This window comes from Rhododendron vialii, chromosome 8a (assembly GCF_030253575.1).
Source record: "Rhododendron vialii isolate Sample 1 chromosome 8a, ASM3025357v1".
Lineage (NCBI taxonomy): Eukaryota > Viridiplantae > Streptophyta > Magnoliopsida > Ericales > Ericaceae > Rhododendron > Rhododendron vialii.
Window position 1 is genome coordinate 33,446,875 of NC_080564.1, and position 13,540 is coordinate 33,460,414.

Below are 13,540 nucleotides of genomic sequence, written 5' to 3' on the forward strand. Positions count from 1 at the left end.
TCATGCCCAAATAATAACAGCAAAGAAAAAGACAAGGACAAATATTCACCTACACGTATATGCGAGGGTTTTATTTGGATATCAAACTAGTAGGGTAAAAAGTTTTAGACTATAACCAAAATTTCTAATAAGTTACTTTGGATAATAACTGCAACATAATTCCTTTATAAAAAAGTATTATTACAATATAATCAGAATACAAAAAATTCCTTAATTTTACAAATATTGATTTCCAGATTCTAAATTTTTTAGTTTGTTTTTCACAACTAACTTTTTTGTAGAATTCATTTTTGTGTGTGTTTCGGCAATAATTTTTTCCCTACAATAATCAAGTTGTTTCTGTTAGCTGGTATTTCAATTGATGAATATAAGGAGAATGACCTGCGTAGAGATCTGTAAAAAAATTTGAATTTTTGTCTAGTTAGTTTATATAGTTAAGTGGAGACACCCATCAATTCATTTTTTTCATGACAAAGCCAAGCATATTTTTTCTCAACAATCAAACAATGGAACTCACCTTCCAATGGGAAAGAGCATTGGGAAGGAAATTCAAGGATTTTGGAATACATAAATTAATTCAAGCGATGGAGTTCAAAAAATGAACATGAATTAACGCCACGGTGGACCAATATTATAAATGCGACAACATTTTTGTAAATACAACCTATTTAATGAGTGATAATAATTAGAAATAGATAAGTTGTCAGACAATTTGAAATAATCATCTATATCACTGGTATGCAATGACCAATATTTAATATCTATCGAGATGATGAATAAGTGTCATCATAAATCATAAATTAACTAAGTTTCTCCTCAAATGTTTTATCCAACGAAAATCACTAATGGAGCAACTCAACACTAAACTTATTCCGTCTAGGAAAATTTAAGATTTCAAAAACCAAGTCATACTCAACTATTGAAACTTGAAAGTCAATGGTAAATTGATAACCATATTAGTAAAACATAACAGAGGTTTTTTTCTTAAACTAGGAAGTACAATGTAGTTGATAATTAGATTGACGGGAATACGAGAAAGCAACTACGAACACGTGAAAGTCGAATATTCTAAATTTTAGGGCAACGAGAAGTTTGTCCGGTCAAGAACTTGAAAGTATTTCGAGGTGCACGTAAGATAATTTTATTATGCCAAGACACCTCTCTGAATTTCCCCTCTTTCCGGGGCATTTTCGTCTTCCCACTGCGTCATTCAGAAAAAATATATTTCAAAACCCATTTTGATATCATCACAGTGCTCTCTCTCTCTCTCTCTCTCTCTCCTCTACAGTACATACATACACAGTGGTGAAGACCCAAAGCCGAAAGTGACGAACCAATGAAATACAACATGTGAAACAGCGGAACCCAAAAACCAATGCACAGAAAAGGCACTCACTTTCACTTTCCCCCTCCTCCTCCTCTTGTCTCCAATTCCTAGGGTTCCTCTGTTCACTCCGTATCCGATGCATTCTCCTCTCGATTCAAACCAAGATCCCCCTCGTCTCTCTCATCCCTGAGATCTCCCACTCACTGCACCATCCCCACCCCCCTTCTCTCTCTCTCTCTCTCTCTCTACATACCCATGTCCATTTCTCGTTCGTTCATGTGAAGCCACGAACCATGTTTCAGCGACTGGGAACGATTCGAGACTCCTAAGATGAAGATCGATTTCGGTTACGAGCGTAGTAAAAGTTCCGATCTTTTAAGTTAAATCTTCGTTTCTACTGCTTTAGTATTCGAAAGCTATTTCGAGCCCTCTGCAACCCAGATTCGAAGCGTTCGCGATCCGCGTTAGAGAGATTGTTATTGGAATGCGAAAAGAGCGATTTTTTTCGTGCTTCTATTTTGTTGTATTGGGGAAAGTTACAAGTATTGGGATAAAGTTGGATCTTTGGTGATCTTTGTTTAATATTCTTCTTGTGTTTGGGGCCTGTTTCTGGTTACCGAAGAAGCGAAGAATAACAACGTTCTAGTTCGGTAATCAGTTTGTCCCTTGTCGGTTCTGTTGGTAATTTAATACTACTAGACATTCTCTCCAAATACTTGTTTAGAGCTCACTTGTCTGGTTCTGGTACAGAGAGTGCTGAGAAGCTGCTTTTGGTATTTATTTTGGGGTGTGTGATAATTAGGGTTTTCGGAGTTTGAAGTGATATTATGATGGCAATGTCCTGCAAGGATGGTAAGGGAGTGATGGACAATGGGAAATACGTCCGTTACACACCTGAGCAGGTTGAAGCCCTTGAGAGGCTCTATCATGAGTGCCCCAAACCCAGTTCCATTCGCCGGCAACAGCTTATCCGTGAATGCCCTATCCTCTCTAACATCGAGCCCAAGCAGATCAAAGTCTGGTTTCAGAACAGAAGGTATAAAATAGTACTACCCATGTTCCTGCTTTGTGTTTACTACAAGAATCAGGGATAAAAACTAGATTTTCCAACCTAATGAAGCAGTAACTACGAACTTGTTATTTGGTTTTCTGCATTGCTTTTTGCAGCCAATTGAGGCGGTAACAATTTTATTTGGACATCTCTGAGATTTCCCATTTTCCAACCTAATGAAGCAGTGATAACGTTATTGTTATTTGGGTTTTCTGCATTTCTTTTGCAGCCAAATGGGGTAATAATTACTCTAATGTTTTAGCTCAACACCCGTTTTACAGATTTGGGTTCTGTCAAGAATTAGGTGAAGAAACTAGATTTCCCAAGCTAATGGAGCAGTGATAACTTAATTGTTATTTGGGTTTTCTGCATTTGTTTTGCTATTAAACGGAGCAGTAATGACTTTATTGGGATAAGTAGTTGAAATATGCTTATAATGTTAATTGGTTTGCAACAGATGCAGGGAGAAGCAGAGGAAAGAGGCATCACGTCTTCAAGCGGTGAACAGGAAGCTGACGGCCATGAACAAGCTTCTCATGGAAGAGAACGATAGGTTGCAGAAACAAGTGTCACATCTGGTGTATGAAAATGGCTACTTCCGCCAACAACATACTCAGAATGTGGGTGATTATATTCCTGTTAATCACACTATCTTTGATCAGTCGAAGCATATAATTAATTCGAATTCCGGATTTGTTCATATGAATATTGTGACTGATTATCTCTAAAGATAATGGAGGATTTTTTGTGTTGCAGACGACCCTTGCGACTAAAGACACAAGTTGTGAATCTGTGGTGACGAGTGGTCAACACCACTTGACGCCGCAGCATCCGCCGAGAGATGCTAGTCCTGCAGGGTTAGTGGGGATATGGTTGTTGGGTCATTTTCTTGTCATTCGTGCTAGTGACCACCTTGTTGCTTGTGGTTTGTTTTTTATATGTATGCTTTTGTATTTTTTCCAGGCTTTTGTCCATTGCAGAAGAGACTTTAGCAGAGTTTCTTTCAAAGGCTACTGGAACCGCTGTTGAGTGGGTCCAAATGCCTGGAATGAAGGTAAGTGTGCTACTTTAAAATATCATGTACATGGTTGTATATCACATGCTTGCACTGTTTCTTTTCCTCGGTTACATCCCCAATTATTCTATTCTATATAATGGATAAAGGGTTGGTAGAGTATAATTCTATTCTATAATGGATGAAGGGATGGTAGAGTATAATACTGTAGTAAAAGTGTGTATAATTATACATATACGTATACATATACATATACAATATATATATATATATATATATATATATATATATATATATATATATATATATAGTTTTTTTGGCTCAGCTAATAGTAAAAGTATCGTTGTGTTAAGTATACCATAAAACACAGTGTTAGTCCAGTCTCCAGCGTCATCCCTTTATCCAGTTTCCAATTATTTTCTGGTTTTATGATTACATTAGAATTATACCCTTATTGTGGTTGCTGCATTTGTTTAAATGATTGAAAGAGTTAATTAAACTACTTGTTAAAACACAAGTCATGATCTATCTCTACCTGAACTTTTTCCCTCGTGTGCTTAGCCTGGTCCGGATTCCATTGGAATCGTTGCTATTTCTCATGGTTGCACTGGTGTGGCAGCACGTGCTTGCGGCCTGGTGGGCTTAGAGCCTACAAGGGTAAGATAGCCTGTTCATGCCCGCTACATATCTTTTCTTTTTAATTGGTTAAGTTAGTTTATTAAAAGTATAAATTGGTTATGCTGCTTCCAGGTTGCGGAAATCCTCAAGGAGCGGCCTTCGTGGTTTCGCGATTGCCGAGCTGTGGATGTTCTCAATGTGCTGCCTACCGCTAATGGTGGAACCATTGAGCTGCTTTACATGCAGGTAACATCAACTATTGATGGTTTCGTTTGCGTTTAATATGATGAACAGTTATGTCTAATTTGCTTGTTTGATTCTTGGTAATTTTGCTGGTTTTTTAGCTCTATGCGCCTACAACTTTGGCGCCTGCTCGCGATTTCTGGCTGTTACGCTATACTTCTGTCATGGAGGATGGTAGTCTTGTGGTAAGTGGTTCACTATATCTACGACTTCAATGTTTGGTTAGATATGGTACTTCTTGTTACTCGGAGTTCCAAACTTCCAATGGATCACTTCTTTGTTGTTGAACTGATTAGGTATGTGAAAGATCACTTAGTAATACTCAGAATGGTCCAAGCATGCCACCAGTGCAGAATTTTGTGAGGGCAGAAATGCTGCCTAGTGGGTACCTGATTAGACCTTGTGAAGGTGGTGGCTCAATCATCCACATTGTCGATCATATGAATATGGAGGTAAGAAGTCACCAAGCGTTATGTATCCACTAGGTGTTGTACCTTTGAATATTGTTAATGTTGGCATGTCCGCATGTTAATATTTGACTAGGCGTGGAGTGTTCCTGAAGTGCTTCGTCCGCTATATGAATCCTCAACTGTGCTTGCCCAGAAGACAACAATGGCTGTAAGACTTTTATTCTACTTCACCATGCATACTCAACTTTGTTAAGTGTGGGGATTTGATGGCATCCCTTCTTGCGATACAGGCTCTACGCCAACTGAGGCAGATAGCTCAGGAAGCTTCTCAAGCTAATGTCACCAACTGGAGCAGAAGACCTGCAGCTCTACGAGCACTTAGCCAGAGGTTGAGCAGGTTAGTATATTCTGCTCTTTTTAACATAATCAGTATGATACTTTTCTGCCTCTGTCTAGAATGTTACAGAACTTTTTGGCAGGGGTTTCAATGAGGCTGTTAATGGGTTCGCTGATGAGGGGTGGTCCATGATGGGAAATGATGGCATGGATGATGTTACCATACTTGTGAACTCTTCCCCTGACAAACTAATGGGTTTAAATCTTACCTTTAGCAATGGATTTCCAGCTGTCAGTAATGCAGTCTTGTGTGCGAAAGCGTCAATGCTTCTGCAGGTTAGCATACTGGAGTTTTTTCACTTGTCTGATTATTTCTCTACACTTGTTGCAATTCTCCTTCTCCTTCTTACTTTATCTATCTTCATGTTAAGCGTTTCTTTCTCCACTCCTGCTCTCCTCTGCCGTGTATGACACTTTTCTATCTTTCAGAATGTGCCCCCTGCTATACTGCTCAGATTCTTGCGGGAGCACAGGTCGGAATGGGCAGACAACAATATTGATGCTTACTCAGCTGCAGCTGTTAAAGTTGGCCCATGTAGCTTACCAGGGGCACGAGTTGGAAGTTTTGGGGGTCAAGTTATACTTCCTCTTGCTCATACTATTGAGCATGAAGAGGCAAGTAGTCTGTCTTAATTTACTGCTAAAATTACTTAGTTTGTTGACCCTTAAGCTTTGACGTAGATTATGTCTCTCTCTCTCTCTCTGTGCATTTTAGCTGTTGGAGGTCATTAAGTTGGAAGGTGTTGCCCATTGTCCTGAAGATGCAATAATGCCTAGAGATATGTTTCTCCTTCAAGTAAGTTCTGGTTCCTCGCACTTTTGTCCTTTTTATGCCGATAGGGTTTTCTTTTTGCAACTTGAGGCTGGCTTTCTGTAAGTTATGGTTATTCCTTCTTTTTTTGAGATGGGTATTTATATTGCCCTTGTCTTCTGTAATCGAATTTTCTCTGACTGTACATTTTACTGATTGATGTTTCTTACACTTGGTGAGATGTTATATTACTAAATCGGATTGGACCTAGTAAACAGTATAGAACCGTTTGAAAAGCTTCATAGATAAAACATTTTCTGGTTTTTGGTAAGTGAGTTTGTATTACGGAGGAAGAGGTTATTAGCCTTCTAACGTTTGGCCCTACAACTCCCCCATGGTTCCAAATGATCGAATGATCCTACGTTCTTTGGACTGCTGTGCAACATGGGCTAATACTCTGTTGTTCTCGAGCTCTAATGACTGAGCATGGGGTCGTTCCCACTGAAACATGTTACAGAAGTAGTTGGGGTATAAATTTAAATTTTGTGGACCTGGTGCTCTAAAGGTTGTTACAGGCAAGGGAATTAGTTAATCTTCCCCTAGCCAATCCACAAGTGCAGATATAGATTTCGATTCTAATTTGTTCATGACTTGTTTATTACATCTAGTACTTTTCATTATACGCACTAGGTTTATGCCCCCACTTTTTGCTTATTGTCCTTTTTATACCTTCTGACAGCTATGCAGCGGTATGGATGAGAATGCCATAGGGACCTGTGCTGAACTTATCTTTGCTCCTATAGATGCATCTTTTGCTGACGATGCACCTCTTTTGCCTTCTGGTTTTCGCATCATTCCTCTTGATTCTGGGAAGGTTAGCATCTAGGTTACCTTTGTAGTCTTTTGGCATTCTCTCTCATTTGTTATAACTTGGACTGTTCTTCAGACTTAATTTATTTGTCTACCTGTGATATTGTACAGGAAGCATCCAGTCCAAATCGCACCCTTGACCTTGCTTCTGCTCTTGAAATAGGACCTTCCGGAAACAAAGTGTCAAATGATTATAGTGCTAATGGTGGCAGTACGAGATCTGTTATGACAATAGCTTTTGAATTTGCATTCGAAAGCCACATGCAAGAGAATGTAGCATCAATGGCGCGACAGTATGTCCGTAGTATAATATCTTCTGTTCAGAGGGTGGCATTAGCACTCTCTCCATCCCATCTAAGCTCCAATGGTGGTCTTCGGCCTCCTTTGGGGACTCCTGAAGCAAATACTCTTGCCCGCTGGATCTGCCACAGTTACAGGTTTGTAATCCTTATTGCTCTTGACATCCTTTCCTCACTTCCACAGATGTAGAGGGTGTAATTATTTGCCAATTTTGAAATTCAGCTTGTGTAGCGAAATTGTGACTTTTTGAAAAGAGCATTTTCTTGCTACAAACTGCTTAAATAATCTTCATATGTTGGGTGATATCCCTTTGGCAAGAGATGTCGATTTTATTGCATAACAACCATCTTCTTTATACATGGCTCTTGTGAGGTTAATGTAGTAAACTGTTTTTACGGTTTCCAGTGGTTCAAGTAGTAAATTGTTTCAAGGTGCGGCAGAGCAGGGCTTTGATATCCCATGTGGGCCGTCTTGTAGTTATTAAGGACATGTATTTGGATCAAGAATTTGTTGAGGAACTTTTAAAGGAATGGACAATAAGGGAGAAATAAACGAATGAATTCATCCCTTTCCACTTCATCTCTAGATTTCCCTCCGTAACACTCTCAAGATATCCATGATGCAAATTCAACCCCATCTTTCTCGAAATTGGAGAGCAGCTATTGATTTTTTTTTTGCCGTACTTGGGTTGAATGCCAGTGAAGTCAAAATTTGTGGTACGGTGGTACCCTCTATCACATGTCAGATGACTCAGATCAACCGAGTAAGAATTTTTTGTTGGGTGGTGGAATGAAAAATACAAGTAGTTTTTTAACTCCCATCCTAAGAAGTCCAGTATTTGGTCTTGTTTGGAACTTAAAAGATAGTAAATTTTTTGCTCTCACTGGTCCCTGGTGATATATTTCTCGTCTCTTTCTCATCAGGTGCTACTTGGGAGTAGAGCTACTCAAGTCTGGTGGTGAAGGAAGTGATTCCACCCTTAAAACGCTTTGGCAACACTCAGATGCTATTATGTGCTGCTCTTTAAAGGTGTGTCATGTGTGGCTCTTTACATTTTTTTGTCCCTCCCTCTTCCCCCCCAGATTAATTTATTTCTCTGGAGGAGGTTTGGTAGCCTCCTTTAACTAGCTTTTTACCGAAACGACTTGTGGTTAATGGAAACTGCAATCACAATACCACATTTGTTTACTCGGAAATTTCATTTCCCTGCTGTTCGTGTCTTTCTTCAAATATTCTTCTGAAGCTCTTTTGTGTGTTTATATCTGAAGTTACTTTTATCTAGCCTATGCGTGTGGTTTCTGTCGTTGTCATGTTTATTACTAGCTATTGTTTCAATTTAGTTGAGTTAGAGAAGTTAAACTGCAATTCCTACTGAAAGGTAGAGATGCACTTTGCATTTTTGATACTTTTAAGTGGATCAGTAACATCAGTTTAGGCCCACTCATAGAACATAACAAATGAAATTTTTGCATAGGATTGTGAATGTGGCAGCATTATTTGATTTTTGATACAAAAGTTTTTTTTCGGTTGAGGGGAAAAAAATTTATACAAAGTTATTCAAGTTATCTTTATTCTTCTTCTGCAAGCTCAGGAGTAATTTTTCATTTAGACGACCAAAATCTTTGATGGAGAATTCACGGTGAAATTTTTCATGCAGGCATTGCCAGTTTTCACCTTTGCCAACCAGGCTGGTCTTGACATGCTCGAGACAACGTTGGTAGCCCTTCAAGACATAACATTGGAAAAGATATTCGATGATCATGGAAGAAAAACTCTCTGCTCTGAGTTTCCACAAATAATGCAACAGGTTAGCAATTTTCGTACAAAGCAATTAACAATAGAAAGAATAACCATGAGAATGGACCAGGTCTTTGTGAACTAGGATCTGCTTTGACAAAAGATGGTGTTTCTTCAGAAGTGTAGGAGTACAAAAGAAGCAATTTTTTTGTATGTTTTGGCTTTCAGGAGAGATTTGTTCGTCGCAACTTGCTTTTATTGATACTGAAAAGACATAATATCAGGTGCTAAAACTAATTAGTATGGTGAGTTGTTCCCCTCTTCGTGAAATAAAAGGGTGAGTTGTTCCCACATGTAAAATAACAGTGCATGTTAGCTTGGCTTTCCCAGGAGGGTAGGTATAAACTAGGCCTGTTAATCGGCTGGATCCGACAGATCCGAATCCGATAAGACCCAAATTCGATTCGGATCCGATAAGACTCGAATCCGATAGGGGTAATCCGAATCCGATCCGAAAACTTTTTTTACTTCAAAAATTTTAGCAAAAAAATATAATTTTTTTTTTCAAAAAAAAATATTTTCCGAAAAAAATTTAAAAAAATGAAAATAAAAAAGTAAAAATATAAATACAACTTCTTAAACATTTTTTTTTCAAAATAAAAAATTTACTGTTTTTTTAAAAAAATTAAAAAATTAAAAAAAATAAAGTTTGGATTCGGATTGATTAACGGATTTAATCCGATCCGAATCCGATCCGTATTTGAATTACCGAATTCGGATTATCAGATCGACATTATTGGATTCAGATCCGGATCTAGATCGAATTTTTCAGATCGGATCCGGTCCATTGCAGGCCTAGTATAAGAGCATCCGCAATGGGAATAATCAAAATCGATAACCAAAATGTGCCACGTCAGCATTTGATTATCCATTTAGTTCTTAATCAAACCTAACAAACTTGATCTCCACATTGGTTATTTTTATATCCCTATAAAAAAACCTCTTCACAATACGCAATGCACCTATGTCCAATTGCAAACGAGTTTCAATCACGCACCAGACCACACCAAATTATTCATCTTGATGAGACGATTCTAATGTGAAGTGTTTTTTAATTTTTTAGTTATGAATTTGGTTATTGGGTTTGGTTATTGAGTTTTGGTTATTGGTAAAAGTTGTTAAGTTTGGTTATTCAAATGTCAAAATTTGATGAGTTGTTAAGAGGTTGCTAAGTTTGGTTATTAGGCTATCTACAATGGTATAACCAAAAATGGATAAGCAAAAGTTGACACATCAGCTTTTGATTATTCATTTAAGAGGTTGTTAAGCTTACCAATGTTGAGGTTCACAATGGTCGCTTCTAGTCTATAACCAAAATAAGGGGTCCACAGCCTAAAATTGGTTATCCAAAGCTTAAAAATGCTTTTGATTATTGAAAAATGTTGCTAATTTTGGTTATCAAAAACTTAAAATTTGATTATTTTTAAGGATGTTGCTAAGTTTGATTATACCATTGTGAGTCATCTTTTGCACAAACATTGTTAACTTTAAAAACAATTGGCATTTGATTATATCACTGTGGATGGCCTTACAATGAGAGCACTTTTTTGAGCAAACATTGCTAACTTTAGCAACCTTTTGGTTTTGATTATTACATTGTGGATGCTCTAAGCCAGTTAGGATGGCATATACACTAAGACTGTGTTTGGAAGGATTTACTGAGGCAGAGGAAGACAATAGGGAACACAACGAATTAAGTTTAGTATCTTGTGCTTTTCCTCCATAAATCTGAAGTAACACCGCAAACAGGGCCATAGAGTTTTCCTTAGTTTTGCCTGTTGATTCCTGAAGGTAACTAGATGAAAAAGAGTTTTCTGAATCCACTGTTTGAGGATAATTGGATTCATCTGGCTCCTGAAGGGAAGTCAAAAACCTTTTCTTTTTTTTGTTTGCCTTTTCCCTTGTAGAAACTTTTGGAGATCCATGGTAGGCCTGTAATGGGAGATGTGAAACCTCTTTACTGCATTTTTCTGTAATAGAATGTTATACAGGCTGAGCGTAGTCTCAATTCTCGGATTTTAATGTAGTTATTGGCTTTGTTATTCTGTTCAGGGTTTTGCTTGCCTTCAAGGTGGGATATGTTTGTCAAGCATGGGGAGACCAGTTTCTTATGAGAGAGCCGTGGCCTGGAAAGTGCTGAATGAAGAAGAGAGTGCTCACTGCATCTGCTTCATGTTCATGAATTGGTCGTTTGTTTAAGGTTTAGAAAACTACTATGGTGTAGAAAACTTCACTACTATGGTGTAGAAAACTTCAAACTCTCTCTCTCTCTCTCACTCTGCTTTGAGACCTGGAGAAACATGGGTACGGGCTAACAGTATGTTTGTCTTGCTTTTTGTGATCTTCGTTATGTGGAATCGAATGCTATGCTTTTGCTGCAATGTTGTGCCTATCCAGTGAATGTGTGCGCGGACACAAGTGCATGCGCAGCACCAAACCATGGAGAGATATGAGTGCATATTTACCTTAACTGGGTGGCGGCATTTAGGTACCATATTTAGGATATCATGTGATTCCTATGTATTGGTGGAATGTCACCTATGTCTTGTTTTGAGCACATTTTACCATTGCAATGGTGACGCATTAGATGATACCCCGAATGTAGTCGCCAATCACAATAGCTGACTTACATTTATTTGAAGCCCAAGGGCGGGCTTAGTATGGTATCTCAATCTAACCTATTGCAGTTGGTGGTTTTACTTTTTTTTTTTGATCCGCAAAAACGCCCATAGGGCTGTCGGTGGTTTTACTTGGTTCTCACAAATAGCTAAAGGTTCGGGTAAGATAGTGTATTACATGTTTTTCATTAGGTGATCCGAAAATGACTTTTGCAAGTCTGGTTTAGTCTATTATAGTGAGTTTTGCAACCTCACAAAAGGGGTGAACATGGTTCATTTGCATAATATAATGAAGAGGAATCAAGAGCTATTTTTTTTTCTTCGGTGGAAGTATTATTTTTTGGTAAATGAAAGTTAGTATTATTGAAATAGTTAGATTAATATATTGGGAGAGAAGTTGAGCTAGTGACCTTATTGCTTATAGCACGCAAGTGCATACCTAATGCTGTCGGCCCATAGATGTCTCGGCAACATCAAGAGCTACCTTGTGAGAGCAATTGAAAACCTTTCGATTTTGTGATGGTCATGGCGCGGGGCGGGATCAGCTAAATTTGTTAGCTTTTATGATTCATTTCTAAACAAGTCATTAGAGGACACTAATCTCAGGTCAAGGAAAACGATCGAGTTAAGAAATAGACAAGAAAAAAAAAATGTAGCAGCGTTATTTGCGGCTATTACCGACATATCGCACTTGCAACGAATGCAGTCAGTACCGATGAAGGGATAGTTTTTGGACCGGCCTGTAATTTATCATAAATGAAAAGAGTTTCCATCCATATGAAAAAAGTACACCAATGAATATTAAGAAGAAGAGGACTCCACGGTTGTCAAAGATAAATTCCCCACCCGATTTTTGATTTATTGACAAGTTTGATTACACGGCTATAAATATGTTAATAATCAGGCCGCAGATTACATGGAAAAGTCTTTTTGACCAACTCAAGATCCGAATTAGTCGATACGCATGTAAGTCGATCCGGACACCTGAATAATAACAAAAAAAAAAAAACCTCAAAACCCTAGTGGAATTAAGGTAAAGATTTGCAAGATGGGGAGAGAAATCAGTAATTAGATAGAACCGGGGAGCAACACAAAAACACAACTCATCAGCAAGGGTTACCCCACTCATCAAAAACTCAAAGTCTGAAGTCATTCATGTCCCTAGTGATGGCCGGAATGCAACTAGAACTCCTAGCAATCCCACTTTTCTTCATCCCACCTTTGTTATCTCTAGGACTAATGGACTTGGCTCTAACACTATTGCTCTTCTTCAAAATCTCTCTCATTGCCTCGGCCTGGCACAGGACAGGATAAGCCCTGCCAAGCTTGTTGAACCTGACACAGGCGCTCATGTGAGTGCCCAGGGCTTCCTCTCTCTTCCCTCCATTCTTTTCCACCTCTTCCTCAACGGCTTCGGCGCACAACCCGCATACCCACTTGCCGAAAAACTTGTCCCTCACCCTGTCTATGTACTCCGGCGTGCACTCCTCTATCATCCCGCAACACTCGCATTTCGCGTCTTCGACTTCGGATATCGCCGGGAGGGTCGAATTTAGTTTTATGTCCATCGCTTCTTTACTCAGCTCGTAGGAGATGTCGGATATCGTCCGTTGGAGGCCGTCGGTGGAGAGTCTTGGCGGCTTGGTTCGAGGGAAAGAGGTTGCCATGGCCTCTCCGGGTGGTGGCATTGAGAGAGAGAGAGAGAGAGAGAGAGAGAGAGAGAGAGGAGTTGGTTGAAGTGGTTGGTTTGCAGTGATAAGTAGGAAAGAAGTATTGTTGCAAGAGTTGGTTTGAAGAATGGGGAGGACTTGTGCCCTAATTTATAGTGGTGGTTGTTTCTGTTTTGTTATAAGCCGAAAAGTGTAGTTTGTGGACCAAGGAAACCTACATGTCACTGTTAGGTTTGTACACATGAATAGTCGTGAGTCTAGCTACTTCATTTTTCATCAAGATTTTAAAAGCTACTCCTACATCTTTTTATTTTTATTTTGCTGTATTTGTTTGGTTAAATTTAATTAGTTATATATATATATATATATATATATATATATATATATATGTTTTTGGATTTAAAGAGAGCGTGAATGGCATGATGTTGATCTATGGAAATTATAGGGCCGCGCAAATTGAAAGGCTGTAAATAA

General features: G+C 38.6%; 2 protein-coding genes across 3 annotated transcripts; one reads left to right on the top strand and one right to left on the bottom strand.

Moving 5' to 3' along the window:
* The first annotated feature begins 1,254 nt into the window (after positions 1 to 1,254).
* Positions 1,255 to 11,159, top strand: LOC131299229 (homeobox-leucine zipper protein ATHB-15). 2 transcript variants are annotated; one of them, XM_058324861.1, is made up of 19 exons: positions 1,300 to 1,977; positions 2,078 to 2,363; positions 2,836 to 2,998; positions 3,135 to 3,235; positions 3,342 to 3,432; positions 3,955 to 4,050; positions 4,144 to 4,257; positions 4,356 to 4,439; positions 4,551 to 4,706; positions 4,798 to 4,872; positions 4,955 to 5,061; positions 5,144 to 5,336; positions 5,490 to 5,675; positions 5,776 to 5,856; positions 6,551 to 6,685; positions 6,793 to 7,118; positions 7,905 to 8,010; positions 8,639 to 8,788; positions 10,831 to 11,159. In XM_058324861.1, the coding sequence occupies exons 2-19, from the start codon at positions 2,155 to 2,157 to the stop codon at positions 10,975 to 10,977; spliced, it is 2,520 nt and encodes an 839-aa protein (XP_058180844.1). In that variant the 5' UTR covers positions 1,300 to 1,977; positions 2,078 to 2,154; the 3' UTR covers positions 10,978 to 11,159. The 2 variants fall into 2 exon arrangements, with proteins under 2 accessions (XP_058180843.1, XP_058180844.1); XM_058324860.1 differs by having other exon boundaries at positions 1,255 to 2,363.
* Positions 11,160 to 12,220: 1,061 nt separating this feature from the next.
* LOC131299271 (uncharacterized) lies at positions 12,221 to 13,196 on the bottom strand. The gene is made up of 2 exons (XM_058324916.1): positions 12,489 to 13,196; positions 12,221 to 12,406 (listed from the first exon to the last, which is right to left on the bottom strand). Exon 1 carries the CDS (start codon positions 13,082 to 13,084, stop codon positions 12,533 to 12,535), a length of 552 nt encoding a protein of 183 aa, XP_058180899.1. The 5' UTR covers positions 13,085 to 13,196; the 3' UTR covers positions 12,221 to 12,406; positions 12,489 to 12,532.
* Positions 13,197 to 13,540: the final 344 nt, after the last annotated feature.

What these genes read in the sequence shown, in the direction of transcription:
- LOC131299229 (XM_058324860.1), top strand. Translation starts at nt 2,155, where the DNA reads ATGATGGCAATGTCCTGCAAGGATGGTAAGGGAGTGATGGACAATGGG. An exon ending in AGAGATGCTAGTCCTGCAGG is followed by an intron (nt 3,236 to 3,341) that starts GTTAGTGGGGAT and finishes TATTTTTTCCAG; the next exon opens with GCTTTTGTCCATTGCAGAAG. An exon ending in TCGATCATATGAATATGGAG is followed by an intron (nt 4,707 to 4,797) that starts GTAAGAAGTCAC and finishes ATATTTGACTAG; the next exon opens with GCGTGGAGTGTTCCTGAAGT.
- LOC131299271 (XM_058324916.1), bottom strand. Translation starts at nt 13,084, where the DNA reads ATGCCACCACCCGGAGAGGCCATGGCAACCTCTTTCCCTCGAACCAAG.